General features: G+C 46.9%; 1 protein-coding gene across 2 annotated transcripts in view; it reads left to right on the top strand.

Moving 5' to 3' along the window:
* The first annotated feature begins 2,878 nt into the window (after positions 1–2,878).
* MAMDC2 (MAM domain containing 2) overlaps positions 2,879–17,886 on the top strand; it is a 147,865-nt gene continuing 132,857 nt past the window's right edge. For both annotated transcript variants that reach the window (XR_011531709.1, XM_070590444.1), the window contains exons 1-2: positions 2,879–4,443; positions 4,816–4,929. Coding sequence is in view for 1 of the 2 variants with exons in the window: in XM_070590444.1 (XP_070446545.1) it covers positions 4,410–4,443; positions 4,816–4,929 (148 nt within the window). In the remaining variant the exon portion in view is untranslated. The remainder of the gene's footprint in view (positions 4,444–4,815; positions 4,930–17,886) is intronic.

The following is a 17,886-nucleotide window of genomic DNA, read 5'->3' as shown; positions in this document are numbered from 1 at the left end:
AGAGACAGCATGTTACTGTGCCTGCACGTGGTGTAGACAGCCCTCGTAAGGAAAGACAGGCTTTTGTAAAGAGGAAGCTTGTGGGGACAGTGCAGTGTGTGCAATCAAAGTCTAGCTACATACTGACTGGCTGTGTGAACTTTGACAAGTAAATTAACCCTTCTGGGCTGGTTTCCTCCTTGTATGTAAAATGGAGCTAACACTGGTGTCCACCTCACAGGGATGTTGCATGAGTTAAATGAGATAATGCAGGTAAAGTGCCTGGCTCGTGTTTGCTCGATGCCTAACATGCTCTGTATTCATTTCTTACAGCTGCAAGAACAAAACACCACAAATTGGGTGGTTTAAAACAACAGAAACTTATTCTCCCACAGTTCTGGAGGCCAGAAGTCCCAAATCAAGGTCTCTGTAGGGCCACAGTCCTCTGAGGCGCTAGGAGACAGTCTGTTGTTTGCCTCGTCCAGTTTCACATGGTTCCAGGCATTTGTGGGCTTGGGGCTGCCTCACTCCAATCTCTGTCTCCATCTTTTCATGTGTCTGTTACTTCTGTCTCTTATAAGGACACTTGCCAGTGATTTAGAGCCCACCCTGTAATGCAGGATGATCTTGTCTCAAGATCCCTAACTTACTGACATCTACAGAGCCCCCTTTTCCAAATGAGGTCACATTCACAAGTTCCAGGCCGTAGCCATATCTTTTGGAGGGGCTACCATTCAACTCACTACCACACCTAATGTTTATTGAGTGCTTTCTATAAACCAGAACTTCACATGCATTATTTGATGACTTGATTAAGTTAGATCTTGAAGGAAAATCCAGGATAGTTCCTACCTTGGGGCCTGATGCTGTTTTCCCAAGTGATGAGGCAGTGCGCGGCCATGTGGCTCCGTGACTCCTGACCAAGGGAAGTGGGTTGACACACGCCATTTCTAGATTTTCTGGATTCCCTCCTTGACCCTTTCCATGTGCAGTATCCTTTCCCCTCTCTGTGGAATGTCTGTGGCGGACACGGATGTGCTGTCCAGATCCTCCTTTAAGGAAGGACTTGTTCCAGCTGCTGGGAGTGTGGTCATCAAACAGCCTGCAGCTGTCGGCCCCTTCTCGTGGGCCTCAGTGCAGAGAGCCGCCTCGTAGGAGAGCCCCTGTCATCAAGTGGGCCACATCTAGGGTCTGGTGGAGGAAGCAACACAAAGAACCTGGCCATATCAGCCTAATATGGGACAAGCAGGGTGGGCCACTATAACTCCAGAGTTCCCTGTGGGGTCACAAGAGGCTTTGTGGGGCCTGCATTGCAATGTCCCTTCTCCCAGCCCAGTCCTGCTTCCTCCTCTCCCATCCATAGGTGCCATTTTCACTGGATTCATATTGGTCTTGAATTTTTAGTTAAGTAATTTGATGAAATTCATCCGATATTTACCACCAACTGTGAGTAAGAAATCAAAAAAGAATATAAGACAAGGAAGACAGGCTACTGTCCCAGGTGAGAAAATAGGCTTTTGGAATAAAGCTGATCTGGGTTTGAGTCTTGTCTCTACCACTCTCCGTCACTGAACTCTGCACCTCAATTTTTCTACCTATTCTATGGGGATAATAATGATATATACTCCATGGAATCTTTGTGAAAGTTAAATGAGATCGTCTATCTAAAACATTTATAACAATAAACACCATAAATGTTATTTATTAGCATTAGCTACTTCCTGAAGCAAAGCATAGAAACACACACACCCCTCAAACAGCACACACTAAACAAATTTCAGATCATTTGAGTCACTGATTGCAGAAACCTCATGAAAATTTGTCTAAACTTATTTTAGAAGGATCCCAGGGGCTTTTTCCTTATTAGTGAGAAGGTTATTAAATTTTCCAATCCCGAAGGTGACCGCTGAGTAGACACCTACAGGCAGTGCAGGCATGCATCACATAGCTGTCCTGGGAAAAGCATTTTAAGCAGAGGGAACAGCCAGTAGTTCTGAGAGGACAGTCAGACTGTGTTTGGGGACCAGCCAAGAGGTCCATATGGCTGGAGGGGAGTAAGCAGGGTGGATGAGGTCAGAGATATACGGGGTGGGGCAAGTCTTGTAGGACCTGCTAGGTCATTATGAAGACTTTGGATTTTGCTAAATGATTTGGAAAGTTCTCAGGAGTCTGGAGCTAGGGAATGACATGGCCCAATTTCTGTACTAAAAGGATGCCCATGACCACTGTGTTAAGAATGCAGTGGAGGTGCACAAGGCAGAAGAAGCAGCGAGGTCACTGTCAGGAGGCTGTTGCAATCTCCCAGGCTAATAAAGATGGCAGCTTGGATCAGGGAAGCGACCACGGGCATGGAGCTTGGTCAGCACCTGCTCTACGTTTTTGTGTGTTTGCTTGAGGAAGATTGGCCCTGAGCTAACTACTGCCAATACTCCTCTTTTTGCTGAGGAAGACTGGCCCTGAGCTAACTACTGCCAATACTCCTCTTTTTGCTGAGGAAGACTGGCCCTGAGCTAACACCCGTGCCCATCTTCCTCTGCTTTATACGTGGGACGCCTACCACAGCATGACTTTTGCCAAGCAGTGCCATGTCCACTCCCGGGATCCGAAACCGCGAACCCCGGGCCGCGAGAAATGAAATGCGCGCACTTAACTGCTGCGCCACCAGGCCGGCCCCACCTGCTCTATTTTGACTCCTGTGGTGGCAGAATTTGGTAATGTCTTGGGAGGAAGAGAAGAGTCAAGGAGAACTCTTGGCCTTTTGTCCTGAGCAACTGGAGGAGAAAGGTTCCTTTAATAGAGATGTGGAAGATGCCAGCGAGAGGCAGGTTTGGGAAGAAGAGAGGCGTTCCTGTCGGGACCTGTTAGGTATGAAATAGCTCTTAAGCACCCAAATGAAAATGTTGAGGTGGCAGAGAGATAGAAGAGTCTGGAGTTAGTGAGCAGTCTGGGCTAGAAATGTCGATTTGGGAGTCGTCAGGCTATAGTTGGTGTTTCAAACTATGTGACTGGATGAAATCACCGAGGGAATGAGTTGAGAAAGAAACGGGAGATAAAAGGACAGGACTTGGAAGCACTCCAGTTTCAGGGGTCAGAGAAGATAAGAAGAACCAGTCAAGGAGATGGACAAGCAGCTGCCAATGAAGGACAAGGAAACCCAGGAGAGTCTGGAAACCAGGGGAAGGCATGTGAGTTGGGCTTTGATGGTTGAACAGGAGTTTGTTAGGCCAGTGGTCCTCAAAGTGTGGTCGCAGACTAGCAGCGTCAGCATCAGCATCTGGAAACTTGTTAGGAATGTGCAGAGTCTCCAGCCTCACCCCAGATCTACTGGATGAGAAACTCTGATGGGGAGGGCCCTCCAGAAGATTCTGATGCAGCCGGAAGTTTGAGAACAACTGCCCTAGGCAGAAAATTGCCTGCACAAAATTACAAAGAGGATCAAGAAGAAGAACCCCCCACCCCAAACACACACACACACCACTACCATTTTCTTTACTGGAAGAGAACATTTTTAAAGACCCACCTAGTGCTCAGAGCAAATTTGTAGCAAATTTGCTCCCCTTCCCCATATCATCACCCCCATCCCCCACATCCCTGTTTAGAAACCTTCTACTAATTTATCATGGCTCTTTGGAGGGGAGGAATGCCCCCATTTCACCGGACGGAGGGAATGCCGAGCACCAGGCATGCCAGACATTCCACTGCTAAAAAAAGGGGGGTGGTAGTCCAGGGTTAGCTTGACTGGGCCATACACGCTGAAACTCCTGAGATAGATAGCTTATTCCACCCAACAGTTTCCAATTCTTCCTCTAGGTTTTCCCAGGAGAATTCCACCCTCTTCCATTTTGGGGAGAAGAAGTTAAAATTAGGGCCAGCCCTGCAGGACTGGCATGCCAGATGCGGGGAGGCTGTCCCCATTAATAAGCTGGTTCCCACCGCGGATGGGCGGAGCAGGTCGCCTCCAGTCCCATTCCAGCCTAGGGGCTCCTGGAAGGCTTGCCTCTTGCAAGTGTCTACAAGGGGTCTGATCTCAAGCTTTAAAACCCTGAGCCACGCACCGCATCCTGACCTCTCCTCTCTCCCAGCCAGTCCTGGCTGGCTTTTCAAAAGTGTGCAGTTGTCTCCTCCCCGCCCAGCCCTATCCTCGCCCAGGACCAGCTGTGCGGTGGGCCGGCTTCACTCGGGACGCGAGCAGCCCCGCGGCGGCAGCCGAGGGAGCGGCGCTCTCCATTCAGGCACCCTCAGCTTTCCGCTTGGATCCGGGAGCCGCTTTGCAAAGTTGGGCAGCTCCTAGTGCACACTTGGCCTCTCCACTTCTCCCTCCCCGGGTTCCCGGCGCCCCCGCCTCCCACGCTCCCTTCCACCAGGAGCAGCCGGTCCCAGCTAGTTGGCAGCGTGTACCCCTTTCCGGTTCTACTCCCTGAAGCGCGACAATGCTGTTAAGGGGCGTCCTCCTGGCAGTGCAAGGTAAGGCCTGGACACGGGGGTACCCCCGGGGGGCGCTCTGGTGACCCCCTCCCGCTCCTGCAGCCCGGTGGCCTGCCGGAGTGGCCGTCCTGGGTTGGACCATCCGAGGGCGCCTCCCGATTTCTCTCCACAGCCGCTAACTTCCCTCTCCAAGCCACGCCTGGGGTGGCGATGGGGTGGGCGTGGGGTCGTGCAGTGGAAGCGCCCGGGGACGGGAAGAGAGGGGGACAGCAGTGCATCTCTCTTCGCCCCCCGCCCTCCCCCCCAACTCTCCTCCCCCCCCCCCTTTCACCAGGTAGTCCCCTGGGGCGCCCCGAGTTGCTGCCAAGGCTCCCGGTCAGAGCCTAAGGGAAACTCGCTTTGTGCCCGCAGCCCTGCAGCTGGCTGGGGCGCTGGACCTGCCCGCTGGGTCCTGCGCCTTTGAGGAGAGCACCTGTGGCTTCGACTCGGTGTTCGCGTTCCTGCCGTGGATTTTAAATGAGGAAGGTAAGGGGCTCAGTGCACGGGCGCCCGAGGTGAACTTCCCTCCTGCTGGCTGGCTCTTTCACGTGGGTAATGTTATCTTGGAGTTAAATCCCCTCCGGAGGAAAAGTGTGAGTCATGGATCCTCCTTCTAACCCTCAGCTGTGCTGCCTGGATGGCCAAGGGAGAAAGGGGGCGGGGAAGGGGGGGGGGTCCTTTGTTTACCTGGGCTGTGGGAAGAAGCTCTGAGATTTTCTCCCTCCCCTCAGTACTCCTGAGTGGAAGAGAGAAAAGAGGCACAGCTCCTGAATGTCATCAGCCTCTCTTGTCCTCAGTAGACACCTTTGTAAGTTGAGAAAGTTGGATGGGGAGAGTTCTCTTCCCACCCAGTAGAAATGGTTCCGTGATTCTGTGATGGAACCTCAGTGCTGAAAGCTCACATTTATGTTGTGCTTGACAGCTTTTTGTTGCCCGACTTCATCTTCATACTGTTGTTGTACTTAGAATCCAGCACTTGGCAAAGGAGGAGACCGAGTCCATGACCGTATGCCTGAGGTCACTCAGCTGCCTGGCCTTGGTCATTGTCTCACCACTACGCACCATCTGGGTTCTAGTGACAAAGTTTAAATGTGGAGTTTTCGGATGTATCTTCTTACCCTTCATTATATAGTGAAAAATAGGCAGTTCTTCAGTGCCCAACAGCAGGCACTGGGCGTCCCGCCTCCTTTCCTTTCTCACTCACTTGTGTCACCCCATTTAGAAGCCTGATGCCCCAGGCCATCTGGACTGGGAAATAACCTCCTTTAAAATACCCTGCAACAGAAAGGAGATCTGCTAACCTCCTTCTCCTCCCACAACTGAGGACAACTCCTCAGGCCCCCAAGTCATCTAGGCTGGCTCCCTGGAGGAGGGGGGAGCCCAGAACCGCTGGTTAGGAACTATGAACTATCACCACAACTCACTTTGCCCCAGGCTTCTGTCTGGGGGCTTGCACACATTAGCTTCTCTGACCCTCCCAGGTAGGAGATGTCAGCCCTATCTTACAGAGGAGGGAATCTCAGCCTTAGAATATTCAAATGGCTGGCCCCTGTCACTTGGTGTCACTGAGTGGCTAGCTCTGAGCTGTCTAGTTAGGGGCGGAAACAGGAGGGAACTAGCTCAGTGTAATCTTTATTTAGTGTCAACAATCGCCACGTGCTGACTATTGCAGTTTACTTAGGGGTAGCTGGGAAAAAGCAATTCCTGATTTATTATCTGAGGGATTCCTACCTTGCTGATGGCCTTAGGAAAGTCTCTTTCTTCTCACCACCCCGTCCTTTTCCCTGTTCTTGTTGCACGTGAAGCATTTTGAGACATGGCCTGACAGAGGGTACGTGACTGGCTTTGGAGCACTTTCTTGTCTAGCACAGTGCTTCTCAAACTTTAGCTGCATCGATTTCCCTGGTGAGCGTGTTAAGATACAGATTGCTGGGCCCCATCCCCCGAGTTTCAGATTTGGTGAGTCTGGGGTCAGGCCTGAGAATCTGCATTCCTACCAAGCTCCCAGGTGATGCTGCTGGTCTGGGGCTCACACTTTGAGAACCACTGACCTTCACAATGTGTGTTCACACACATACACACACACACCCCTCTGCTGGTGGCCCTGGGCTGGGCTGGGACTAGGACAAAGGGGCCACTTGCATGGCCCTGAGAGTGAAAACTCCTTAAATCTTGTGGCCTTGACACCTCTCTTGCCTCCCCCTAGTCCTGGCTCTGAGAAAAGGGAGTCACCATCACCGCTGAGCCCCCACTGCCAGTCCTCTGTCAGGACAGTGGCCTCGCACAGCCCACTCCTGGGTCAGTGGGCCTGCCACAGCCTGCTGAACTCAGCCGCCTCCCAGACCCACAGGAAGTGCTCTCTGCTGAGCTGGCACCTCTGCAGCAGTGGCAGTTAAACCAGTGCTCCTTCAGGGAAAACAGGAAGATGCTTATAGGAAAAGGTGATTATGGTTTAACAGTATAATGAAGGCACTGTTGCTTTCCTTTTTGCTTTCTTTCTAACTTCTAACGGCCACTGCTCTCTGGCTCAGGAATGGGACTACTGGCTGGGCAAAGTTAATTCACTCTCCCCTGAGTGCTCCAGGCGGAGCAGGCAGGTTAGGCTTCCGTTGTTAAAGTGCTCCAGGCGGAGCAGGCAGGTTAGGCTTCCGTTGTTACAGACGGAGTTTTTCAAAGGCCAGAACTTGGACGTAACAGTCCACACCAGAGGGGCAGTGAGGTAGGTGTGTGCCAGCTGCTGTGGTTGCCTGCTGAGAAGCCATCGCTAAGAATTTCCGTTGTAAACCCATTTCTAGGTTGGTAAATTAAAGATAATAAAATTGTCCCAGGCTGAATTTTGGCAAGCTGCTCACAAGCCTTTCTGCAAATGTACTTCATTTTGCTGCAGAAAACCTTGGAAACTGGTTCCATCCACCTCCATGTGTTGGATCCACCATAAAAAGTTGTAGGTTTCAGGGACTTTTGCCCACAAGTCTTTGGAACACAAATGTCGCTTTCTGTATGTCCTTGGCCACTAGGTTAATTTACAGTGGAGAGAACAATGCTAGAGCCCAGGGAGGGGAGTTCTGTAATGACAAAAATCTGCCAATTAGATTTTCATCACAGGAGATTCAAATCTGGGGAGAGTTGTCTCAGAATATCTCCCCAGCTGCCCTAAATTGTTTTTGAGGTCCACTCTTTTGGTTTATTTTGAGTGTTAGGTCTCTAAGCATCTTCAATGACAATTCCAGTGTCCCTAGTTCATGGCCATTTTGAAATATGCTTCATCTCTACTAGGCACAGAATAGGTGAGTTTGGACATGGCAGTGTGTTGGCTAGGGTTGTGTCCACAACGAAGGGCACCCCCAGGGACCAGGTGGCACCAGGGCAGGTGACCGGACCGGGGCTGCAACCTAGCCTGGTCTACTTTCTGGTTTCACCAATAGTTGCCTTGTTTTTATGATTTCCCTCTATGTTTTTGTAGAATATTTTCATGTTCCCCAGCTTGTCAAGGAAGGTGAGGTTCTATCAGATGCAAATTTGAACTCGCTTCTAAGTTTCAGGTTTGAATTAAATCCACACAAGAAGAGGTCTATTTTACCTTATAAAAATCTTCTTTATTCATTCATTTGTCCTCTGAAATCTTTTTCTTTATTCATTTGCAGTTCAGAGAATACTGGAACCCCTTTGAACAGTGGTTCTTAGCTGAAATCCAGACTGTTGGTACCATTTCCCCAGTGCTAGTGTGGGGGCAGGAGCCCACCGCTGAGGAGCTTGGAGACCGTGAAGTTGGCCTCTCTTCGGAAGAGTCACAATTCAAATTAGTCATCGGGTGGATTTTGGCTGCACTCTAAGTTTTGGACATTTTGGCTTGGCACATTTAACCTAACTCCAGTGTAGAAACTGAGGAAGGGAGGAGGAAAATCCAAATCCAGGTATTCCTCCTTAATTAGAAGTCTGGACCACTAAGCTGCTTGGGAGCGGAAGATAGATGTGGAAATGTATCAGGTTAAGAGGAGGTAAAAAGGAAATTCAAAGTGCTTGCTGTAGGGAAGGCGTTTTTTTCCTACAACAATAGGGGTCAGGATTTGAGAAATTGCCTAACACAGGCAGTTTGGATGGTATTGGCACCTTGGAGCAAGTGATGGAATCTGAGGCAGGACAGCCAACTAGAGGTGTGGCACAACCAAGGGACGGGGGTGGGGGAGATGGTAGACTAGCATTCTAAGTGTATGTGTGTGTCTCTTTCTGACACCCCTTTCGTCACCCAGACCCCTTCCTTCTCTCTTAAGGACACTTTGGGACACTTGGCCATCTGGGTTTCAGTTCTGCACTCAGTCATGTGCCAATTATTATTAATAGTGGTAAATTTTGCCTGATATTTCTTGAGGCCCAGCTAGAGCCAAAAGTCTGGCCAGGATCCCAAGGGGCTTTCCTGGGAGAAGAGGACCAGTCCTCGCATCCCGTGGATTGCAGCTCTTTTCCGGGGGGGGGGGGCCGACTCAGCAGCCCCGCCCCGCCCCGCGCCGCCATCAGCAGTTCGTCAGGCAGGTCCTGCCCCGTGGGCTGCTTGAACCTGCATCGCCTCTGCTTGCTGGGCTCTTGGTGTTCTCTTAGCAGAAACACAGCCCCCACTTCGTTAAGAGGTTGGAGAGCAGCATGGATCCGGGTGGTTCCTCGGCTGCCTCTCAGACAGCTGGTCGACCCCAGGAATTGGCGAAGTTTTACCTACCGTATCATGTGGCATTTCCCGGGGCTGCCCTGGCTATTCCTGCTGTCAGGTTGAGTGTGGCTATCATGCACTGTGCCTGAGCACGGCATAGGTTCCACCCCAGCTCTGCCTGGGATCCTAGATCCTAGAGCTGGGCCTTAGAAGTCAGCCAGTACAACCTCCTTATTTTACAGAGGAGCACACCTGGACCCAGACAGGCTATGGTCATGGTCACAGACCAAGAGTGGCAGCCCCAGGCAGGGCCTCATTTCCTCGCCTCTCCACCTGTTCTTCCCTCCAGGACTGCTGCCTCTTCTAGCATCCCTTTCTCCACTGGGTCCTGGACCCTGGACCTTGAGTGTGTTAATTAGACTCTATAACATGTTGGAAACGCTTCCTCAGAGATGTAATTATATTTCATCTGCGTGGAAGAACATGGTTCCCAAGGTACAGTCTTTGGGCTTACCAACCCACAAACCACTACATTTTATGTCACACAGTGCATTTATTCACTCTTTCAGATATGTAGCAATCCCTCCTGCCTGCAATCTGCAGCATCTAGAAAAGGGCTTGGCACATAGTAAATGCTCAATAAATATTTGTCGAATGAATGAATTTGTTGAATGAATGAATCCAGTATTGGATGATTAAAGGGTCCTTATGCGTTTTCCTGTGTGCCTCTGGTTCATTCTGCCCTCTCAAAGGTGGTTGCGTATCCTGAGAAGCAACGTAAGCCTAGTGGTTAATACGAACTCTGGAACTGAACAGCTTGGATCCTAATCCAAGGATCCAATATCTTAGGCCAATGGATCTCAACCCTGACTGGACATTAAAATCACCTAAAAATTTCTTCAAAAATAGCCATGTCCAGGGCCAGCCCTGGTGGCTTAGTGGTTAAGTTTGGCAGGCTTTGCTTTGGCACCCTGGGTTCGGTTTCTGGGTATGGACCTACACCACTCATTGGTGGCCACACTGTGGTGGCAGCTCACATACAAAAAGAGGAAGATTGGCAACAAATGTTAGTTGAGAGCAAATCTTCCTCAGCAAAAAATAAAATAAAATTTAAAAAATAGCCATATCCAGGCCCTACCACAAGAGATTCTGATTTATTTGGCCAGAAATGGGGCCAGACTTGGCACTGTTAACAAACACACACATACGCTAACAAGTGAATAAACTCCCCAGGTGATTCCAATCTGCAGCCAGGGTTGGGGACAGTGCCTTAGAAGACCGCCAGCACCCCCACCCCCCACCCCCACCCAGATGTAAGAAAGTAGGCGTGCCCTCTTGTTAAGAATGCTTTGATCATGACCAGTTGCCCACAAGATAGGTGCAAACTGCCTCGCTTGGCACTCAGGGTCCTTCATGATTTGCCCCAAATTATATTTCTCTTCTTCCCTCCCGTTAATCCTTGATGTGCTGCTCATTCAACATGCCCTTTAATTTCTTGCCTCCTTGCTCTATTTGCACTATTGTCTACACCTCCATTATCCTGCTTTTTTATTCCCCTGCCCCATCCTGGCCTTTTTAAATCCTCTCCATGCTTTAAGGTCTGGCTCTTCCTTGGAACATTCCCTGAGTTTCCCAGGTAAATGAACGTCTCCCTTCCCTCCCTTCTGCCCCTTGCCTTGGCTCTCTTCACTTTCCACCTTGTAAGTCTGCGCCTTAGTATCTCCTTATTGGAGTCCACACCCCTTCACCTCATCAGAGTGTTACATCTTTGAGAACAGGGCTCACATCCTCCCTATTTGTCACAACCCCTGACAAACAGAATGTGGTATCAACAAACACTTTGAATTTAACCAATCTCCAAAGCCCTTATTGAGGTTGATGGAAAAAACAGAAAACCTTTGACATTTTTCCTATGGTGAAAGAGGTTGTGTTTAACCGTCCTTCCTACCAGAGCACCTCGACGACTTTGGAGGCTTCTGTTGTAATTTCCAGATAGAACAGCGAGGCAGTATTTCAGCTCGCCTCACCAAGACATGGTCTGTTTCTTCCCTGACATACCAACAGACAAATAGCCCTTGGATTATTTAGTCATCAGGGCTGCCCGAGCCCCTTGATCGTCTGCCATCACAAACAATCCAAGTGCGACCTTGAGAGTGACACGGCTTGGTCTGAAAAGTATTTTTGGCAAAAGATCATCGGACTTTGAACTAGCTTTTGAGAGCTGTTGTTTCTAAGGAACCCGAGTGTGAGACATCAGTAGTACCCACCTTGATGGGTAAAGGAAGGTGGAGATATTTGTCTGCTCCTAGAAGAAAGCTCTTGCCTCGTGGTGTGACTAACGGAGAAACCAAAGAATGAGGTTTCTGATTCAGTGAGATCTGCCAGAATATTTGCTTTCTCTACTTTGTGAGACATTTCTGTGTGTTTTAGGGGATTCCGAGGTTAAGAATAAGATAATAAAACAAAGTAAGTGGTACCATACCATAACTTCATAGTCTTATATGAATGAATCATATATTTTACAGAAAAAGCTAGAGAATCTTCATTCTATCCACAAGCATGTGAGTGCCCACCATCCTTCAAGCACTATATTTGTAGTTGGAGTATGTAGGGAACAGGGAGTACATACGTGGTTGTGGTCCCTGCCCTCTGGCAGCTGGAGACCAATAGGAGGAAACGCGAATCTGTAATTATGGGAGAGAGCAAATGGAATTATATACTAGTCAAGGATCTTCATTGCAAACAGCGTAAGTTGGCTGTTTGAGCAGAAAAGGAGTTTATTGGAAAGGCATCAGTTAGCTCTCAATCAGCAGAAACTCTAGAGAGCTGTATTTGGGCAAGAAGAAAGAGATGCAAAGTGTAGGCAAGATCCTTCTGGGGGAACCATTTGTGTGACTTTGCCACTGGACATTTGTTACTGCTCTGCTGAACCCGTCTGTTCACTATCCTGTAGACAATGAGTCATGATGTGGCCTTCGGTCCAGTCCAATAACTGTGAGGAGGGTCAATTTGAGAGAGAGAGACCCCCGGGGAGGTTAGTCAGGGACAATCGAGTGGTCCAGCTGAGAGATGATGAGGGCTTGAAATAGGATAGGGGGATAAGGGTGAAAGGGGGGTACTAAATAAAACATGATAAAGGGGACTAAGTTGGCAGACTTGATGATTGATTGGGTGGGCGTGATGAATCAGAGGGACAGTGACTCCCAAATTTCTAGTTTGGTCACCTGTTTGTTTGGTGATGCCAAGAGTTGAGAGAATTTCAAAGAGAATATGATGTTAGGGGAGAAGAAGATGTATTCAGTTCTGAGTTCCCTAGGAAACATCCAGGTAGAAGTGGTCAGCAGGCCTTTGATGTAAGAATCTGAAGGTCAGGTACAGTCCGGCCAGGACTATGGCTGTGGGAATCTTCAGCATTAAGATAGTGGTTGAAATCTTGAGCAGAGATAAGATCCCCCAAGGAGAATGTATGAAGTGATAACAGCAGGAGCCTGAGGATGGAGCCTTAAATTCATGTTTACCGATTAGATACAGGAAGGGGGTGGCGAAATGAAAGAAACAGAGGGAACTGGACGTGTTTGAGGAGAATTAGGAAAGTGCCGGGCCACAGAAGCCAGAGGAGTTGGGTGTTCCAGTAGGAGGCTGTGATCAATAGGATCCAGGTCAGCAGAGAGGTGGGCCCAGTACGATTTGTCTGTTGGAAATGGCAATTAGGTGCCTGAATGTATGCGGTCTTAGTGGAATGGTGAGGGCAGAACCAGAATGCCCTGGTGAAAGAATGAAGGGGAAGTGTCTACAGTTAGCAGAGAATTCTCAGGAAAGAAGTTTGGATGTTCTCTTTCTCAGAGAGAAGTTCAACCATACCTACAAAGAAACTTGAGATGAAAGATTTTTTGTTTTGCTTTGTTTTTTAGGATGGGGAGACCAGCTTGTTTATGGAGCCAGAGGAAGGGCCCAGTAAAGAAGGTAGATTCAGGAGAGTGGGGGTCTCCTCATTAGCTCTGCCATAGACCCGATTTCCACAGTGACAGTTCAGAAACCTTAAGAACATACACATTTCTTTGGCCCACATAACCCAAGAGCCCTCCACCGAGTGGAAAAATAACACTTGAGTGTCGACTTCAAAATGTGTGGAATTTTAGTCCTACTCTAAATGCGGAAGACGTAGGAGATTGGGCTCGATCTGTGGTAATTATGATGCATCCTGCAACTTCCTTATTGAAAAGCAAAACCAAACTTTTTGTAAGCTACAAGAGAATGTTTTGGGTATAAGAAAACTTTAATGGCGTGGCGTATTCTATTTCTGTTCTAGGAGTAGTTACCAATGAGAAGTGTGGAGTGAAACTTAATAAAACATTTACCCAGTAGCTTCCTATGCAGCCAGGTTCTGTGGTCCATAGGTAGCATTTCTTGGTATACGCCAAGTACATTTATTGTGGTTGTCTCTAACCTTCACAACAATCCTAGCAGGTGGTTATTATCAGCATTTTGTAGATGAGGAAGTGTGAGACTCAGAGAGATTAAGATAAAAGGCAATACAGTTAGAGAGTCAAGATGGACACAAGCCCACCTGGTTCCAAAGACTTGAGCTTCGTTTGGCCCTACGCCCTGTCCCATCTGTGAGTAGGATGATGCCATTGTATTTCCAGGGGTCAGGACCAAGGAAGACACACCTGGAGGATTTACGCTTCTCTAGAGATGGTGGGAACCCCCTGCGAAATATTGATGGTGTTCCAGCCTTCCAACTCCTTCCCCTGAGTTCTAAGCCTCAGCTATGACAAGAGTGCCTGCCATGCAGTAGTAGCCTTTGCAATCAAGGAGGCATCAAGCCGAGATAGGGAAATGTAATTTTACTTATTTTTTCCAAAACAGATTAGTTTGGTCTTGGAACCATTTGAAGGATTCTCTTCTCCATCCTCGGCATAATCTTGGCAGAAAACTTCAGGGAAAATTTACAGCTTGACCTAAAATACTTTGGCAGTCTTAAGGAATACTCCTAAACTTTGAATTCATCCCTTCCTACTGTGAACGAATTGAAAGAGTACAAGATAAATGTTTTTGCAAGTCAGTTACCCTCCTAGATAAGCAGTTTGCTACTTCTTCCTTCTATTACTCTTAACAGAATGGCAATGTTGCTATACAGCAATGTGATATATAAGTTTGCTCTATGCTTAGAGAAATTTCCATTCCTTATTTGAAAAACTTTTGCCTCACTGCCAAGGAGAGCTGAAGTGTTATTTGGGGCCGTACTTATAATGAAGATGACTTTAATATGCTCTCACTTCACTGAGAAACTTCCTTCTTTGCTTACCAATATTTTATGACTAAGACCATTTCGTCTGGAACTAAAGTTTTCTTTTTTAAGTTTCTACAGATTTCTTCTATTTTTGTAAAAACTTTATTAAAAATTGGTAATAGACTAGAGAATTTTCCTTTGAAGTGTGTTTTGACCCTGCCCATTTTAAAATATAAGCGTCATGGAAACCCTTTGGTTTTCCATTACAAATCCTAAAAATTGGAAATAAGCATCTGAAATCACACTGTTTCTGAAAACTTTTTTCCTTTTCTACAAATTCTGATGAGGAAAATATGAGTTAAATAGTATCTGTTTTTTTAAGAATCAGCACTGAAGAGCAGACCCTTTTGAACTCACATTTGATACTTAGGAATAACTGAAAAAAACCTAATATATCCTAGGTTATATATTAGCCCTGCAGACTTTCATCTTTGTTGTCAACATAAAATAGTCAACAAACTACCTACACATGATTCTCTACTGAATATTGTAAAATAAAAGTGATGTCACAGATAACATATCTAAAGATGTATAGTATTGGCATGAGGCATGATTTTTTTTTTTTTTTTTTTTTGGTGAAGTAGATTGGCCCTGAGCTAACATCTGTTGCCAATCTTCCTCTTTTTGCTTGAGGACGATTGTTCCTGAGCTAACATCTGTGCCAATCTTCCTCCATTTTGTATGTAGGATGCTGCCACAGCATGGCTTGATGAGCAATGTGTAGGTCCATGCCCAGGATCTGAATCCAAGAACTCTGGGCCACTGAAGCAGAGCACACAAACTTAACCACTACGCCACCAGGCCAGCCCCATGGCATGATTCATTTTTAATCTTGGGCTTGTGGACCAGAACTTAATTTGCTTTCCGTACACGGGTGCTTTTAAAGAGTGTTGAATTCAAAAGGAAACGCTGGTAGCTGTAGATCATATGTCCCAGGTAGACCACCCCCCATTTAAAGAACAATAATTACCAACAATGGTATGTTCAAGTTTGATCCAGCGGCCCTCGCGTCTGTCAGGCATGCTCTTCAACAACTTTGGAGGGAAGATGCAGGTGACTTATTTGTGTAACAGCTGAAATTGGGCAGCTCGGTTGCTAGGAAAGTTTTTCTGTCCCTCAGATGTCCCTTAAGCCTCTCGCCTTTCCACAACTCAGCAACTCACAATAAAAATTGCTGGAAGATGGGGGCTGGCCCCGTGGCCGAGTGGTTAAGTTCGCGCGCTCCGCTGCAGGCGGCCCAGTGTTTCGTTGGTTCGAATCCTGGGCGCGGACATGGCACTGCTCGTCAGACCACGCTGAGGCAGCATCCCACATGCCACAACTAGAGGAACCCACAACGAAGAATACACAACTATGTACCGGGGGGCTTTGGGGAGAAAAAGGAAAAAAATAAAATCTTTAAAAAAAAAAAAATTGCTGGAAGATGAAAAGGGTGTGAAACGGTTTGTGTTTTTAATTAACTCCGTTTGGTTGTGATTTTGGTTATCAAGAAGTCATTCATAATCTTGTGACTATATTCCTATCATAAAATAAGTTTTGACACATTTATGAATGATCTCTTGCTGAGCAGAATATTAGCCTTGTAGTCTAGGAATTCTTAGAAAATTAATGGGTCTTGGAAAAATAGATAATATTCACCATCCCTCTATCCAAATGTGCAGTGAATCACGGTCATGCACAAAGACACTGCATTTGAGACTCAAATCATTTAAGAACTTTTCCTTGGAAACATTTGACGGACAAAGCATGGTGAACTGCGGAAATTCAGCGTTTCAGTTTCACTTTGGCTCCATCGCCAACCATGAGGTGCACTATAGAATGACTTGCTGTCACGTACCCTCAGCTGGAAGTTGAGGAGGATGCCTGGCATATTTTATTTAAATATGTTGAGAATGGACATATCAGTGATCATTTTTTATGTCCATCCTTAGATCTCGTTTCCGAGTTGCTAGAACAAACTCAAAAGACCAAGGTTGCATTTGCAGACGTTTCCTGAGTACTAAGAGTGTTGGCACTGAGCCAGAAGACTCAGTAGGTTATTGAATGATAACAGTGATTGTATCTAGCATTTATTGGGTAATTAATATATGCTAAGCACTGTGCTAGGTGCCTTGCATATGGAATCTCACTGAATTCTTACAGTGACCAAATGAGGAAGATACTCATTACAGATGAGGAAACTGGGGTTTAGAGATTTTTTTAACCTTCCCAAAGTCACAGAGCAAGTAATTGATGGAGCCTGGATTTTAACCTGCTTGTCGCCAAAGACTAAGAAAATAACGACTCTGCTATTTCACTTCTCTTTTCCCATTCTCCCTTAACATGGGGTCTCAAAGGATTTTTGTGATAGAAATAATCATGGTTATGATAATAGCTAACCCTTACGGAGTGACTTCTCTCGTCTATATACTGTTCTGTGTGTTTGGTGTTATTAACTAATTTAATACTCCCAACAACTTAGTGAGTTGGGTCCTGTTTTCATCCTCATTTTAGGGTTAAAGGAAGTGAGGCATACAGAGATAATGCAACTTGCAGGTCACAGGGATTCTAGGTGGCAGGGCTGTATTTTGTAACAGGTTTTTTGGCTCCAGTCTGTGTTCTGTGAAGGATATAGCAATTGTAATATTTGGGGTTTTTTTTCGATGCACTTTGAGCTTAAGTTCTGATGTGAATGACTAAGGGAAACATGTGAGGACATCATTTCTTCTAGATTCTTCCATACACAGGGGCCCTACCACCAAATAAGTTCTAATTTGAGGAAATTTCAAATCATTCTTTTCCTTTAGAAATGGCACAGGGCCCTGGGACAGCAGAAGAATTCCTGCCTCGTTCCAAGTTCTAAATGAGATTACTTTGGGAACTCCTACAAGAGTCTCAGACTCCAAGCGTCCCCATGACTGCCCGGCATTCTCTGGACAAACTCCAGGGTTTGTGTTCCTGGATCATCTTGATGTCTTGTTTTGAAAATGAGTCAAGTATCCTCACGCAAAAAGAAAAATGTAATATTTATCTGCTTGGGTTATGCAAAAGACTTGAGGACTCAAACCAGTAGGGATGTAAGCCAGAGACAATGAAAGTCCTTCACCCTTGGAACAAAGGCAGACGGTGAGCTCAGGCTTTCTCGTTGTCTTTTCATTCTGTAGTGGGTGAGGTCTTTGACACGTGGGATATGAACGTGCATCTCTCATCTAATTCTTTCCATGACCCAATGAGGAAGGTACGCTTTACGGACGAAGACACTGCAGTTTAGAGAGTTCGTTTTTAAGATTTCCAGAGTCTATCCCATGGGATGTGAACATGTGTTTGAAGACACCATGGAGTAATAAGGGTCCAGGGCCTGTTCTTCAGAGTGAGTACCTTTAGCTTAATTTTATTCATTTAACATTTGCCTACCTGTGCTAGGCAAGGAAGGTATCGGGGTGACTAATAAAGGTATTTCCCTCAAGGAGCTGCCAGTCTAGTAGAAGAAGTAAGATATGTGAATAGTAACTATCTCAACTACCATTGA

This window comes from Equus przewalskii, chromosome 22 (genome assembly GCF_037783145.1).
Source record: "Equus przewalskii isolate Varuska chromosome 22, EquPr2, whole genome shotgun sequence".
Taxonomy (NCBI): domain Eukaryota; kingdom Metazoa; phylum Chordata; class Mammalia; order Perissodactyla; family Equidae; genus Equus; species Equus przewalskii.
This window is presented reverse-complemented; position numbering and strand designations above follow the sequence as displayed.